We start from the raw sequence: 17216 nt of genomic DNA on the forward strand, positions 1-17216 counted from the left end.
TTTTCTTGAAACTGATGATGTTTTCTTTCCTCTCAGCTGACCCAGTTAATTGGAATAATTTTCACTTTTCAATACTCTTGATCAAGTAAATGAAAAAAATTATTTCCTGGTGATGATAAAAAGCATTCTGGTACACTAAAATATCTCTACAGCTTTTTCCTTGTGTCATTAAGACTTTTCATCATAAACAATTTAGGTAGCTGTCCAATAGTTGTCTTAATTTGTAGATATTGATGTAATACTTACATAAATGACACCTTTCATTGTGAAGCGGAAGTGGCCTCTGGGACTGGGGAGAATCTTTGTGTGGTGCTAGTCTACATGAATGTGTGATATGTGAAATACTGGTAAGAATTTGAGAAACCCTGGTTTTCTTTAGCTAAGTTTGGTAAAGCTTAATTTTCAGGGGCAGAAAATAGACTGTTATGGTAAGGGGCTTTATTCTTTTCTACTATTATGTGTATTTTAAAGGGCTAATTTAAAAATAAAACTTTGGACCATAGAAAATAAAAATATGAAGGAATATAATATTTTTCTGCAGATATTTGTTTCCTGTTTCACATTGTTTCTTGTACTGGGATTCAGCATCAGTATCCCTGAAACTTCAGAATAGATCTGGCTTTTAACTTTTAAGGAGAATAGATAAAGGTAAACACTCTTGTACTGTTTTGTTGTAACTAGAGCTTGATTATCTGGGCTTTTGTAAATTTAATGCCCAAACTGGCTTTTCAATGTCATTGGCATAAGTGATTAGGTGACATATGTTCTAGGAGAAACTACAGCTCAAAGTTTACAAAGTCAGACAGTTCAGTTGGCTCCCTGTACTGTACAATATTTGACCAAAAGGCAAAATTATGGGGAGTGGATTATAAACTAATTCTTAGATTATGAAGGGACAACCTTAGTTCAAATAAAGCAATCTTTGTGCCTCATATGCTTTTGACTCTAAACTTGTCTTTATGCAGCTTCATTTCAGTAGAAAGTAGCTAAAGAAAAAAAAGGTTGAGTTTTATGTTTCTCTATCTGTGTGGTGCAAGCTGTCAAACAGCAATTGGGAATGAAGAGAATCTCCATTTTGAGGCCATCTGTGTAGGTTCTTTTGTCTGAACCTGACAAGAGGTCATGGCAGATGGTGGGGTCACAAAGTCTGGCTTCTCGAGCTTGACAAAATGTGTTCATAAAGCTGGAAGAATACCAACTGTTCCTACTGGCTGAAGAGCATTGTGGCAAAGGACTGTAATAGTTTATGGCCAATACCTTCTGGATCACTAAGCTTGACAGCAAATAACTTGTCAAAGATGAAACTAGTTTGCTTATTTTTAAATGGGTTAAAGCTGCTTAGCAAATGTGTTCTTAACTATGTTTTATTTGAGTAAATTACTTGTAAAGCCTCTTAAAGCAAGAGAGGGAGGTCAGACTGCATCATGAATTTTGGCCAGAGCTCCAGATGATGTATTTGGAGAGTTTCTGTGGAAGGAGGAGGAAGGTGGAAAAAGAAAAGGCACATTGATCATAATTTTCAGACATGATGCAAGGATTCAGTATTTGCTCTTTGCCATGGCCACTGTAGCTTTATGGCTTTTCTGTGGCTCTTCAGCTTTCAGGATTGCCACACGTATCCAGTAGCCTCTTTCCCCAGGGTGTGAATATATACCTCTCTGTAGTGTCCTCTCTGAAGGTAGAGAAAAACACTTCACTTAAAGTTTTCATGGGAGAATATTTCAGTAAACAGAATTACGTGGTATTGATATGCTGGAGTAGCTTCTTAATTATGGCTATGATAAAGAGGCACTAAGGAAGATAAATACAACTAATTCAAAAGGAAATGGAGAACATCTCTAAGTTGATTAAAATGTTTTCCCACTAACTCTAATAACAGTTTAATTGATATGATGTCTGAATAAACCAAGAAATCTATAGGAACATCTTAGAATTTAAAATTCTTCTGGATTGTCCAAAACCACTAATGCAGTGATGGAAGAGTTCCCCATTAGCTATGCACACTAAACTATGAAAAAATTTTCGGCACTTTTCTAGAAGGGAAGTGAAGACTGGCCGTTCTCAAACTTTGTGTAGGTTAAAATACAGAGGAAATAGCATGAATTGCACCCTGCTTTTGTAGCTGCTGAGTTCTGCTGAAAATGGTTGTGACTTATATTTGGTAGCTAGTTTAAGCATCTTCCAAAAGGTACCGCTGAATTGATTCCACTCCTGAAAGTGTGAACAATTCTCCCTCTCTTATACATCCAAGCACAATTCAGATGTCTTTTGTAGTTCATTTTTTAACAGCAAGTAGTACTTATAAAGTACTTTTGAAGTACTTAAAAGCTTTGTGAAGTTAATTCCGTCTTTAAAATGATTTGTACTGCCAGCATTGAGTTGTAACTTCTTTTCTTCTGTTTTCTGGAAGATTTCTGGAAGCCTTCATTTTAAAAAGAAGTTGCTTTAGGGATTTTTCAGTATACCAAAATGTTTGTCTTTTCCTGGAATTCTAACATTATAATTCTAATTACATAGGGTTAATAACAAAGCCAGAAAATATTAAAAAGATTAGTTTGAACTGGAATGTGTTTTCTTGGATGTTTCTAAAAGTACTTAATGTTTGCTGTGTATATTCATTTCATAGTATATCCTACTTTTTGTCAGGATTTTTGGATGTCTGCAGTGATGGAATTAGAAGCTTTCTCTGTTGTTGGAGGCTAAAGACACAGTGGAGAGAATTCACTTCCATTTTTTAGAGACAATGTACATTAGATGCAAATGATTGCATGATTTTCATAACAAGAGTTTAGTAATGGCAAGACATGATTTGCTAGCACATTAATATAGTTAGGCCTCCATGTAAGTTGGGCCTCTATATATAAGATTACACCTCTGTGTATTCCAAGCAATGTTTATTTTTAGTATCCATGCAGAACCTGACTATTGTGGTGATTGATTTTATCAAAGAGTAAAAAAAAAATAAAAACCTCTCCTCTGGAGATGCAGCGTTTCAGCTAGAGAGGTAACTGAAAATATATTTTAACTAATACATTTTATTAACTTTCTTACAGGATGTTCATTTTAAAGATTCTGTGAAGATGAAAAGGGATATCTTATGGTTTTACAGAATATAAAGCAATATTGTCTGACATGACGGCAAAAAATGTAAGTATAATTCTATAACATTTATTACTTTTTATGTTGGTATGCTGCCAGTCACTTCTGCCTTTCAGGACTTGAAGGTCTTTGTGTTTGATCTCTTGCATTTGCCCATAAAAGAAATCAAACACGAAGACCTTCAGATTCAACATGTTGTCCGATTTTTGTATACCACAAATGTGTACCCCATCATCTTCTACAGTACTTTGATACATTTAAACTGGTTAGAAGCTCTTTAAAGATGTGGAGTTCACTCAGCTGTAGGTCAGGTTAATAACTGGGGCAATGCTTTATGCTATTTCCTTATTGATGCTTATGGGTCCCTTCCAACTTGAAATATTCTATGATTCCTGTAACATTGTTTCAAACTTACCAGAAAGCTTCTCATTTTGTGGGAGCATCTCACCTTTGCATCAGAGTGAAATCCTCCTACTGAGTCCAAGTCTCAAAACTAGTTACTTTACTAATGTTGGTACACTCTTGGTTTCTAGAAGACTGAGGCCCTTCCTGTTTCTTTGCCTGCCCCATTAACAAGCCTGTCTAGAGTCTCTATATTTGATTTCCCTATCCTGAGTTCTGAGGAAGCTTATGAAATGTCTAACATCCTGACCTTAATTTTCTGCCTAATTAGCTGTGCTTCCTGAGGTACACAGTTTGTATAGAGAACAGTTCTGATTAAGCTTTGTGGTCAGTGAGTTGAGTATGACTTTGACTGCATTTGGTAGGGCATCCTGCAGTCTAGTTAAATCTGAACAGGTTTAGGAACCAATGTGACTAAAGAAGTACCCCACAATAAAAGTGCAGGTGGCTCTAGGATGGCTCTCTGTTTAGTAGCTGCAAAAGCTTTTGTGTATATTTGGTTAGATTCATGCCAAGGGGCATAGCTTGGTTAAAAAAATTCTCAAGTCTTGGAAATTTCTGTTTACTTTATTAATAATTTGATTTGATGTGTAGTTCTAGGTAAGGTCTTCAAACTTTGATTCAAACTGAAGCCAGAAAATAAATTGGCATTTATATGCAAACCCTTTTGACTTGCTGATTTTGTAGGCCATATTCAACTGTAGTATAAACAGGTAATTCTACTGATATGTGTGGAGCAGCTGCACAAATCCAAATCATATGTGATTTTGACCTTTCGTTCAATGCAGTCAAAGGATAAATGCCAATGTCAATAAAATCCATAGTGTTGTGGTTTAGAATCATAGAGTGACATAGGTTGGAAGGGATCTCAGGAGGCATTTACTCTGGTGCTTTGCATAAAGCTCTTTGATACTTGAATTCAGAACCCAGTTGCTTGGTGCTTTGTTCGGGACTTCTCAGGGCTTTGGGTTTTGAAAACCTCCAAAGACAGACATGATATTCAGTCTGGGTAACCCAGTCTTGTGCTGACTACTGAAATATGTTTTTGTTGTTCACTTGAACACAAAGCTGTAGTTGTTTTCTAGAATAGATACTTTATTGGTTTGAAATTTTGCATATTAAACCGTGCAAACCTAGTTATTTAGTTAATGTTTATGGGTTTGTTTTTAAAAAATCAGTTACTGTGGTGCAGGTGAAAGTAGAACTCAGTTTTAATGTTTAAGTATATGTCTTCAAAGGATTTGCAAAATAAACGTGTAAAAGCAAGGATGGTCATACACTTTCTGTCCTTATTTGTAGCACTTCTTCAGGATTTCACAACCTTAGTTACTCAGAACTGCACACTTGGGCCAGTAGTGTCAGCCCTAGTGTTTTCTATTTCTATTAGAAGGCCCAAGGATGCTTCTGAATTTGCAGAGTTCCAGGGTTTAGCTATGGCTATGGGTTTCTACAGCCTGAAACCTGTTTCAAGTGTAAGATTAGTGTTTGTATGTTTTGCTGTCTGAAATATTTTAATGATCTGCAGAATGAGATGAGGGAGAGAGGTTCTCTGCAGAAGTATTTCCATCTTTTTTTCTTTTTGTTGAAGCATCAAGGAAAGGGAACTTTAAAGTACTAGAATTGGGACGTCTTCTGGGAAACTCTAAAGGGCACGTATCTTTCATCAGACATGTACATCTCAAGAAGCTGTCACCTCTGTGTTCTGAAATCACTACCCCTCAACTGGAACACAGTGGTCTAGGGATGTTTGTGCTGCTAATGCATCGCAAGAGCGAAGTGCTGTGAGCTTAGGCTAAGAGGTCTTTGCATCTCACATGCAAAAGCTGTGTTGAGCAACTTTGTCTCCAAGGAAACTTTCACTTCAAGCACATGGCAAAAATGTTTCCATGGATTGAATATGCATGTGAGATGATTAACGTTCCCCATCACTGTTTTTCCTTGCTAACTTTTTGAGTATGTGATTGGAGAATTATCAAGACTGGGTTTACTGCTCACTTTCTCTAAAGCAGGATACTTTTTAATGTCTGCTTGTGGAACACTGCTTATGGGCAACTTGGCCTTCTTTACAAAATAAATCCAACCAAAACCATCTATGAATAATAAAATGTTGAATAAAAGTTACAGATTCTCTTGGAGATGAGATGTTTATGTGCTTACTGTACACATTGTACCCAGATGTAATTTGAGTCACCCTGTCATAATGGGTTAATTCACTCTTTGCTTATATCATAAAATGTATTTTTCTTGCCTGTTTTGTACTTCCACTCCCACCTGTCCTTCAGGTAAGAAGACATCAAAATAATATTGAGAAATGGGGAAAAAATTAGTAAATACTTATGGTAAATTTATTTTTAGGAAGGATAAATTATATGACTCAAGCAGATTATTTGAATAAGACTGTTAGTTTTGATTGCCTGATCTGAATTTATATACTTGTGCTTGTAAAGTTATTTGTCACTGCTTTTCAGAGGGTAGTTGTCTTGTCATAGATGAGGTCAGTTAAATGGCTATAATAGCTGTCCTTGTACATGTCAGTGTGGAAGAAAACAGTTTAACTGTTGGTCAAGAGGGCCTTAGACAAGCCTTAACACCTGTCTTACACAGGAAACTTTTCAAAACCAATGTAAAGGACACTAGCTGTTCTGCACTAATAGTCCATGCGGGTTTCTTTAGTTTATGATGAGAGTGGCCTTTTTCGGTCCTTAGTTATTTCCATAAGTGATACTACTACAGCATGTCTACAAGTGAGTTTGTTAGGGCTTATAAGAAAACAGCCAGTTAATGGATTCTCTACCCATTTGCAACTTATACATGCTATAATCTGGATTAATTCTAGGGCAGAGAGAACAAAATCTTTTCAGGTTAATGGGCAAGTTAATTTCTCTAAGGAAAGGGAAGGATTGCAGGCGGAGACTTGCTACCTGAATACAGTGGAGAAGGCTGATAAGCTACAAGAGCAGCTCGTGACAGCTTGCCCCGTCCAAAACGCTGGTTGTGATTCTTTTTTTCTTCCCCCTCGCCCCATTCGGAAACTTCAAAGTCACCTACTTAGAGAGGGGAAAAAAAATTGATGAAAACATTTAATAGGATGCAAAGGCCTGCCAAGTGCTTGTTTCATCTTACTTCATGGCTGGATTCATCTTGCTGCAGATGGACAGAAGCAGGAGTTCAGCTCCTGCCATACCCAGTAATCCGCACACTCTGGGGCAGTGCTATAAAGCAGAAATACCTATGTAAGTGTTGGATTGTTTGCTGGTTTCATTTTAGGAATGGTTAAATGACAAGATTCCCAAAAGTAGTGGGTGGTACAGTCTCCAGATAACAACATGGCCTAGGACCTGTCTGACATTGAAATGGAATACTATAAAGTTCTTGTTCTGCTGCAGTATTGTAGTATTGCATCACACTTTGTTTCCTCTGAGGACTTAGTTACGATAGCTCTTCTGCAAGAGAAACAAATTCCTTTAGATCTGCCAGGCTTCTCATTTAAGTTCTCGTGAAATTCAGTTTTGTTTTCAAGCTCTTATAAATTTAGATACGAAGATTATAAAATTGAGAGAAGTGCTCCTGTTCATTGGATGTTCTTTGTAAATGTGTTACTAGGGCCATCATAATGAAAAGAAATATTAAAGAAATATTTCTATGCAAAACAAAATCCTGCTGTAGTTTTCTGTAATTTGGATCAATGAAGTACTGGATACAGAAAAAAAAAAAAAGGACTCAAGTATTTTGTTATATTTCCTTAAATACTGAACCAGTTAAATAATATAAATCTTTCAGAGAATTAAATGTAAATGTTTAAATTTTCATAATGGCTGGAGAGTCATCTTGAGCTGACGGTGCATATGTATATCATCTTCAGTGTTTAGCTGAAGCACCGGTATGAATCAATAGAGTTATAAATCTAGAGCTGAAGGTTCAGTTGTGAACAAATTGCAGTGCTGCCTTTGAAGATGTTCATGGGAATTGTAATTCTTACCCCTTCTCTTGGAACGAGTTAAAGCCCTTATATCTAATACTTTATATTTATCCCTGTGGCTCCCTGTTCATTCTCTGAATTAAAATTTTTTCCTATTTGTGGTGTTCTATGTCTTGCAGTGGCAAGGGTCCAAGAAGCTGATACTGTTATTAATTGTGCAAAGGCAGCAGTAGTATGATCGAAGAGTGCTGGCTCTTCATCTTGGCTTTGCAGTCGTAATGCCCTTTCAATGCTATTTGCTATTCAATTTAATAACCTTTCTGACCTCTATTTTGAAGATCTCTTCAAGAACACATTTTCAGTGTAGGGAACCCTAACATGGGCTTTCCTTGCTGCCCAAGCACCCTGGGGGAAGAATACTCGAATGCTCCTGTTTTCTTTGTGGACGTGCTACCAGAACATTATAGGAGACGTTTAACGTTTGTTTTCATGTCTTCCTCCTCTTTCCCCTGCTCAAATCCAGGCGTTGCTGTTCGTGTCCTCCCCAGCCCTGCTGCATTGCCTCTGCTCCGCTGCCACCTGCGGGGGAAAAGGGAAAACAGAGAGGGAAAAATGAGACAGCCTTGCTCTGTTTCAAAAGCCACTTCTGGTGATAGTGTAGTCTGCAACAACCAAAGCGCTTGGTTGCCCATTGGAAACAGTATCTGACCATCTGGTTGGGCGTGATAGGAAAGAGCAAGTCTGATACAGACAACGCTTGAGATAAATTGATGAACTATATTGAGCAGCTCTACGGGCTTGTTTACAGAAGCACGTAGCTTAGCTCATTTAGGCAGTATTCTATGACCAGGGTAGGGCAGCAACAGTTAATGTTCAGGTGTTGCTCCTGATGGTGAAAAAAATCTTAATAGAAGTAGTTTCAAAAGAGTCTGTCAAAACGCTGTGTGCAGATTTTGCCCTTCAAAAACCACTTGCTGAATACAAGCTCTCTAGCGGAACGGAGTGATTAAATGCTTGGAATAGGTACTTTTTGTTCTTCTGTAGCCTATTTTAGTGTTATGTTACTACCATTTAATTTGCCAGCAGTCAAATGATTCTCTAATTTGATATGATTAAAATTCTACGAGTGACCCTAGCATATGTTCCATTATTACTCCATATATCTGTAAAATAAAGCAAATACTCATTCTTTGATTGTATGTTTTTTCTTAACTTGGATACCTGAACCCTTTGTCCCAATTATTTACACAAGTACTCAAGTTTTATAATATTTTAAAAAGAGATTTTATAGTATTTATTTTAATTGTTGCTGCTCCAATGGAGCTCAATCAGTGCTTGCCACAGCTTCCGTCTTGGAATCAAAACAAAATGCTTTGTTGGACAGGGGTGACTAAGGTGGTGCAAGCAGAACGCTCTGAAACTGCAGAATACCTTATCATCGTGCTGGGCCCCTCCTTTGTTAGCTGGGATCTGAGGGACTTTCCATCTCTTCTCTCCCTCATCCAGGAACAGTGATCTTGTGTTTTTTCTATACAAACCCCACCTTTCTGTGCTTTGTGTACATGCCAAAGTCTGAGATGCACCATTCTGTTTATAATTTAAATTCTCCATGTCTCTGGTAATTTACCCCCAGGGTAAATCAGTTTATATCTGAAGACTAGGGAATGTATTTAAAATGCATCAAGAGCCACATCTCCTCAGACCTGTAGACCATGCAGCTTAGTACTGACAGTACTGAACATCGGGCAGATTTCTGCAGTGTTATTGGTGGCAGCTGTTCTAATTGACTTGAAGTGGACAGTGACTTACACCATAATTGCCAGAATGTGCTGCTTGGGTCATGTATAGTACAGTATCAGAATATTTAGGGTTTTTTTAGGTAAGAGCTTAGTTAAAATTAGAGTTTGTCTTCATATACGCACAGTAAATGTCTTGGATCCTTTACTTTGAATCTCATACTCTTGTTCAACTCTGCTATTCATAGGATGATGATGTTTCAGAAATGCAGAGCAGATTACTTTCATAATACTGTTAGTTGCCTACTAGAAAACATAGAAAGGTTTATCATATTTTAAGACTTCAAAAATGTTTTGTTCAGGTTGGTGTGACTTCCACAAATGGAGACTTGAAAGGATTTATAGATCAGAACCAGAGTCCAACAAAAGGTAAGAGAATTCTATTTGTATATATAGAAAAGAAGCATACATTAAGACTGATTTCTCTCATATGTTTACCAAATTAGTATTATTGCTGATTTCACTGCATATGGTTGATTCAGTTTTGGGAGACTCGGAATGTAAATATTCAAAATATATTTCATACATCTACACTGGGTTTGTTACTGACATGCAAGTGTTGCTGAGGGTGAAAGAGAGTGTAGTAAAAATAATTAGAGGATAAAGTAAGCCCTTTTCTTTCTTTCCTTGATGGTGAATAATGTGCTGAATTTCCTGATTTCCACCCCACCCTTAAACTTCCCAGACTCTCTTGCTGTTCAAATGGGAGAGAAGGTTAAGCATGACTGCATGGCCAGCCGTAGCTTTTGATACTTTCATAAGCGTTGTGGACAATTTAAAATAATAATTATATTTTGTTCCACCCTGTTTCATCTTAGCATTTCTAGAATAATCACTTTTGACTCTAAAACGGTATGTTGGCAGTCAGAACAGATATAGGATTCCAATAAAATAAAACTGCAACCCCTTATCAGTATTAGAAAACTTGAGGATTTGCAATTCAGGAAATTCTTTGATCAACCTTTCTAAGGAAATACCGGTTTGCTGTTATCCACTGCAACAAACAAATGCATCTACTAGCTGGGAGAATGATTTTTGGCTCATCACGGCAGTTTAGGCGCATCAGGCTTCAGAGTCTAAAAAAATTAAAGAGTCTAAACAGACAATGCCTAGAGCTACAGTATCTTCTTTGTTTTTTAAACATTACGGATTCATTTCTGGCCTTTGAGGATTAATTTATTGTGCGCTGGTGAGATAATTGCCCTTTTTTTTTTTATTATTTTGTGATGGTATCATAATAGTAGGGAAAAACACTAAAATAAGTGCAACATTTTCAAATAATTTCTGTGAGATAAGCAATTGATCTGTTCAGAGAATAACTGACTTGGATGACTTTATAAAAGTATACGTCATTACTGTTAGTGGTAGTATCTCAGTCATCCTGAGTTTGCTTCTGGAATAATGGATGTATTATTTACCTCCATTCTTCTGTATTTTCTAAAATGTTATGTTCTGATGATTTTTTTTTTTTTTTTTTTAACCTTGAGGTATAATTAAAAATCATTGACATCTCTGTTGAGATAAAATCTCTTGTTCATGCCGGCTTGGAAAATCAAATATTCCATAAAAGCTGGAAAAAATTGCATGCCAGTATCCAAGCTGTCTTTATTTTCAGTCTTGAAGTATCCTTTACTTCTTCTGGCATGTCCACTGTTGAACTCTGGAAATTGAGAGGCATTCAGATCCACTTTCTCTTACCACAGCTTTGTCAACTTTTGAATGAATACAATTTTTATTGTTTTATCCATTATCTAAATTAATTCATTTGCTATAGTAAAAATAAAGGCAATTTATTGCTGCATATCTGGGCCTGTTCATAATGTGCCTTCACAGTGTTTTTAGACTGAAGCAACATGTTCTTAGACCGAAGTAGTTCTCTTTTTAAGAGTGAGAGAGGCCATTTGCTCAAATAAGGGTCTTCTTGAAAGCATCAGATTCCAAGTGCTAGAAATTTATGTTTAGAATAGTTGCCTTTTTTTTTCTTTCCAAAAACATAATTATTTGTGGTGTGTGTTTACTTGTCGCTGGCCTCTAGTACAAATATGCTAATTTAGTACCAATATCACATTAAATGAACACTATTCAGATTCCAGTGCTGAGCCATGAGCACGTAGAAAATTCCTTGTAAATTTCGTTGTCCCTTTTTTTTTTTAATGAACTCTGATCTTTTCTTATACTATGAAATCTGTTGTGTAATCCTGATTTCACTGGTTTAGTTTTGAAAAATGCTGGACTGTTCTAGGTCAACCCACTGCTCTGCCACTTTGCCTAATAACAGTGGACTGCAGCCTGGATCTTTGAGGATGCTGTTTCAAACTTCAGGACAATCTCTCGAAACACTTATCAAAAGAGCTGTTGCTCTTTCTGTACTCATAGAGCTGCATTCTCATTCTGTAGCATTAGCATTATATATAGTTATACAGGGGAAGTTTTCTGACTTTTCACACTAAAACCACATAATCAAAATAGCTCACTCGACCTTCGTGCTCTAAAATTGCTTTCTGGGGTTTTTTTCTGGTCGGAGGCTGACCTTTCAAAATCTCTTTCTTCCTGAGTTTTTTCCTTGAACCATCTGAAGCACTTGCTCTGTTGCTGCTGCTGTTGCTGGTCAGGCTCCGTTTATCTTTCCCACCATGACTTGTAGTGTCCATGCACAAGCTCTGGATATTTTCCAGGTTTATTTTGCTACAGGAGAAGCTAATGCTCACAGACTGCTTAGGTGTTGCAATCTAATCTGTAATTCTTAAAGCACATGCTGTGTCACTTTTTCTGGTTTTTAAATCTGAATTACTGTTCCTAAATAGGTTGACAGGTTGTTTGGTTCAGTTTTCTTATTGCTCGCTTGTTTCCTATGCTTGTTAGTGAATACTGTGGTCTTCCTGCTGTAGCTTTTTTTTATTCAGGCTTTTTAGAATACTTTCAGTATTTTTTTTTTATTCAGTACTTTTTTTTTATTCCTTGTATGGATGATGTCTGGGAAAAAGAAGGATTTCTAGTACCTGGCATATCTAAATGCAATACACATTTACTAAGGAAATCGATCTTTTAAATGTGATGATTGCAGAATCAAAGCACACACATCCAAATTTGTAATCTTCATACAAAGACTTTCTGCCTAATCCTGACAGGAACTAGATTTTTCTTTCTAGGTGTGTGTAGAAGAAATATCACAGTGCTCAGCAGAGCATTCAGTCCGAATGTTGTTCACTTTGTTTAGTGAACAATTCCCATTCAACAGACAATTTACTTTCCTACATTTTTTGCCCTTAATTCGTAGGCAAACAGGCTCTTTTGGCTTAAAGGATCTCCATTTGGAGCTTATTTCCTCTGCTTGAAATTGAATACTCATTGGATCTGAGAGGGAATGCCACATGCAGGTGGCCCTTGCCTAATGGCCGGGGTACTCACCTAATGCCAGGGACTGCTTGTTGCAAGGATGGTCACTGGGTAAAGTATTTTAAGGAGTCCACACAGCAGAGTCTGGGTATCTCCTTTCTGAAAGTCATTTTCACTCGTGTTTCCACTCAGTCTTTGATGTAGTAGATTCTTATTGTTACAGTCAAAACTGCTCAGCTATGGCAAGCTGGGCTGACTATGCTTCATTTCCTTATTTCAAAGTGCCTGGCAGACTAGCGATTAAAATTATTCCTGTAGGAGACCTGCATTTCAGTTCTCCCAGACAAAAAAATTGGGCTTGGTTCTTGTTCTTTAGTGAGTGAATACTCTCAGGTTACTGAATGCAAAAGGGATGCTTCCTCTCAGGTTTTGGAGAACAGAGATAATTGTTGCTGTTCTTAGACTTGGAGATAGACCTGTACATATGTCTTGGGTATTCTTCTAGTGTTTTATCATGGATTGTGCCCGTTGGGAGAAACTCCTGGTATGTTCTATTCTAACAGAACCAACACATTCCTGGCTGTAGGCAGAACTTTGGTGCCTAATGAAGTTAATTGACAACTAAGGTGCTCCATTATTTAGACAAAATCCTCGTTTAAGTGGCAAGATGTCTTGTGAAGTTGGCCCATTTCGTTAAAATTATGAAGTATAATAGTTCAAGGTAGTTCTCAAACAAGTACAATTAGGTTTGTGAACGAGTTGTATAGTGACAGTTCAGTTTAAGTTTGGGGTGATTGTTTCCAGCTGTGAATGAATTAAATCAGACACACTGTAGAGTTCAGTTGAAAAGTTGCATGTGTAATCAGGAGAATTTAAAATTTAATCTGTTTGGGAGACGTTCCCAGTCAATAAGTTAAACTCTTCCAGTTTTGTAATCCTGTTCATATATATTATAAAAATGGAAAATCAAATCTTCTCTGGCTGATTCCATGGAGAGGGCACACCTGTATCACCACTTGGCCGCCCGTCCCGTACAGCCACCTTGCCTGCCCTCTGTGCATCCACGTGGATGCCCAAAGCTTTGAGGTCTCCATTCTAGTCTGAGTAGTCCTAAGGCTACCTGGTCTGCAGAGCACTGGAGTTGCCTAGGTATGAAGCCCTGTAATAAAATCAAGGTTTGCAATCAGGGAGTCAAAGAAGCTGCTGCTTCTCAGCTGTGAATTCAATGAGCTGTGGTGCTGCCAGGTGAGCACTCCAGTTCAGCACACCTGAAGTGCCTTAATTTGTTAGTCTCCTGCAGTGACAGGTGAAGGGACAGGGTGTCCTAAAGATTCCGTTGACCAAAACAAGACATGCAGAGACCCCGATTTGAAAGCACCTGCAGATGTGAAAGGCTTGTGCTTGCCTTGCGCAGCTGTGCAGACAGAGCTGAGGTGGCCTGGGGTGAGGGGCCATTACCGGCCACACACCACGGGGGCAGGAGGGGACCCAGCCCTACTCCAGCGGCCCGTCCCTAGGGCGCACCAGCGGCGGCTGTGGGTTTGGGGTGCAGCTGCGGGTTTGGGGTGCGTGCCGGTGCTTCGCCCCCGTCAGACACCCGTGTTTCTGCCATCGAGACTCCATGGCCTCAGCAAAATCTCTTCCAGCTCCTTCAGTCTCCAGGCACCGCTCCCGTGGCCGTACCGCTGTGTGGGACCGACGGAATTTAACTTGAGATGGGGGTGAATGCCCGTGCGCGCGGCCGCCCCGGTGGAGAGGAGAGCCCCGGTCACAGCAGGTTTGAGGCCGCGGCCCCCGCCGGCCGCCCCGGGCCCGCCGCGCCCGCGCCATTGCTGCCGCCTGGCCCCGCCGCGCCGTGCCCGCGGGTGACAAGGGGGGAGCCGCCGCCACCGCCGCCACGGAGCCCCGCGCTCGGCCTGCCTGGTTTAAGCTCCCGGCGGTGGCGGGAGGGTGCGGGGATCGCCCGGCGCCGCCGTCTGAGGCGGGGGGTAGCGCAGGGGCCCAGCCCCTGAGGGAAGGCGCGGGGCGGGAGCAGAGCGCGGGGAGCAGGGCTGGAAATGGCCGGGCCGTGGGGCAGCAGGGCGGGCGGCCCCTGGCCAGGGGGACCTCGGCGGGCTGGGGGGAACGGCCCCTGCACCGGTACAGGCAGGGGCTGCGCTGTAGAAAGGGGCCCGGGGCTGCTGGTGGGGGGCAAGGTGACCATGAGCCGGGAGGAAGGCTAATGGTGCCTTGGGCGCCACAGCAGGTCCCCTCCACTCAGGCCTGGTGAGGCCACTCCTGGGGTGCTGGGCTCGGTTATGGGGCTCTCCAGTGCAAGAGAGACACAGACATAGTAATGAGTTGAGATCATGAAGGGACTGCAACATCTCTCCTGTGAGGAAAGGCTGAGAGAGCTGGGACTGAAGTCTGGAGAAGGCCCAGGGGTGAACTTACCAATCTATATAAATGTCTGAAGGGAGGGTACACGGGATGGAGGCAGGGTCTTTCCAGTGGTGCCCGGTGACAGGGCCTGAGACATGGGCACAGACTGAAACACAGGAGGTTCCCTCTGAACATCAAGAAACACTTTTTCACCATGAGGGTGACTGAGCACTGGCATAGGTTGCCCAGAGCAGTTGCGGAATCTCTGTCCTTGGAGATACTCAAATGCCACCTGGACATGATCCTGGGCAACCTGCTTTGACAAGATGACTCTGGAGGTCCCTACCAACCATTCTGTCATTCTCTCTACAGATTCCTGTAAGTTTGCTTAAGTACATATTTTACCAAGAATAGGTAGTCCAGGGGGGTGGGAGGGAGTGGTCTGTTAATGTTTTTCATAAACTTGAGAACTTGGGATGTGATCAGAAATGTTAAGAGTTTCAACAAAAACAACAGCAAAACCAGTAGAAGTGATCAGGAAGGTTTGGTCGGGGGGTTGGGAGGAGAGGAATTCATACCAGACTTTGAGCTGAAAAACTCTCAATGAGACTTTGTTTCCAAAACAAGCAAAATGTCTCCTGTAACAAGGTTGTTTCACTCAAAACTAATAGCTGCTGGTAAGAATGAAGAAGTAATATATCTGATATAAATAGAAAAATGTCTAGTAAGGATTAACTTGTATTTGATAGGTTGCATTCTTAGTTATACTATTTTCAAGCTCATCTTTTGTCATGCTTTTAGCTTATTTTAAAAGTACTTGATGTACGTGACCTGCAAGTAAGGGATATTCCCCAAAGTAAATCAGATCAATTAAATACACAGAGAAGTCACCTGGAGCACAAACTTAATTTTCAATAGATAATGTCCTGCAAATTTAAAGAATTCTAAATTTCTAAGTGCCTGTAAAGAAATTATGGAAGTTACTGAAACCATATTTTGTTATCTTTCATGGGGAATACTCTTGCATGTAAAAAGTGAGTTTATTTCACAGGCTAACTGTTCTGCTGCCTCCTAAACAAAATCTGTTGGGTGACCCAGTGTGTCTGTATTGGAACGAAGGCACTGGGTACTGATCCACTTTTGTCTGTGAACAGGGAATTGACAGTTACTAGTTAGTAGGGTGTGGAAGAAAGAAGCAACAGCTCTCAACTGGACTATGAGTGTCATGTGTGATTCTCAGCTTAAAATGTATAATGTAGATTGTACTGTCCTTAGTTAATACTTTTTTATTGCTATATTCTTAAATTCTTTGAATTTACGTGGCATTCTCTGCTTATTGCTGTGGAGAGAAAAGGGAGTCCAGCTCCAGACACCAATCCTGAAACAGGCTCCATGAGGGAGGATCCCTCAATAGGATCAAATTGCAATCCAGATTGCTTTGGTTGGGAATCTTAACTTTTCATGCAACTTCACAGGAAACTGTGTTTCAATGCATCTTTTTCTATGCAGTACCTAATTTTTATTAAGTCCTGATTTGGGTGGTGTTTTAGAAACTGGGCAATGCGCAGGACTGCCATGTCCCTGTGCTACTGTAATGGAAGCAATAAGGCAGGTGTCTCTTTTTTCTTTCTTTCTTTCTTCCTTTTCTTTTTTTTTTTTTAATTAGCATATTTACCATTTTCTGCCTTTCCTTGTGTTGTAATCTTTTGCTTGATGCCAGACATCTTCTCTGGTAACACTGCCAGTCAGGTTGGCCCTGGTCACCTCATAGCTGCTTTTAAACACTGTCCTTTGCTTAGTGCCAGCATAGCTGTGTAGGTGGCTGAGCACTTCACTGGACCCAGGAAGAGATTCAGCTGAAAAATACCCATTGTTCCATGTACCACACCATTCTCTGTCTGATTCTGTGATTTTGTTTTTCCTTTTCTACAGATCTCTTTGATTTCATGTATTTCTAGATATGTGTGTGCTTCTACGGACTATACAATTTTTAAAGTTAGGTTTATAGCCCAGTAAGTTTGTGTAATAAACAAATGAAGAAATGTACCAAGAAAATATATGCATATTAATAGCATGTTAATAATTCAGTTTTTCTATATGCTTTAATAATACTGTGGCCTGATCTTGGAGATCAATGAATGTTTTAATGTAATAGAGGATCCTGAGGAAACATCACGTGTTATTGCAAAATATCCTAATGGACTTCCTGGTATTTCCCAACTCCAAACTGTTATTTTCACCGTCCATTACCATCAAGCCATAGGCTGTGTTATTTAAAATGGCTGTTCATTGATACGCTTTAA

General features: G+C 39.6%; 1 protein-coding gene across 2 annotated transcripts in view; it reads left to right on the forward strand.

Annotated features, from left to right (window-relative positions):
* The first annotated feature begins 555 nt into the window (after positions 1-555).
* The window catches only part of TFDP2 (transcription factor Dp-2 (E2F dimerization partner 2)), a 50072-nt gene continuing 33411 nt past the window's right edge, over positions 556-17216 (forward strand). Inside the window, exons 1-3 of one of the 2 annotated variants that reach the window (XM_014951729.1) lie at positions 556-648; positions 3054-3147; positions 9519-9585. In XM_014951729.1, the coding sequence (XP_014807215.1) occupies positions 3133-3147; positions 9519-9585 (82 nt within the window). In that variant the 5' untranslated portion in view covers positions 556-648; positions 3054-3132. Of the gene's footprint in view, positions 649-3053; positions 3148-9518; positions 9586-17216 lie in introns of those variants that run through there. The other variant, XM_014951728.1, reaches the window with a different exon arrangement.

The sequence above is a fragment of the Calidris pugnax genome, unplaced genomic scaffold, assembly GCF_001431845.1.
Source record: "Calidris pugnax isolate Ruff unplaced genomic scaffold, ASM143184v1 scaffold197, whole genome shotgun sequence".
NCBI classification, from domain to species: domain Eukaryota; kingdom Metazoa; phylum Chordata; class Aves; order Charadriiformes; family Scolopacidae; genus Calidris; species Calidris pugnax.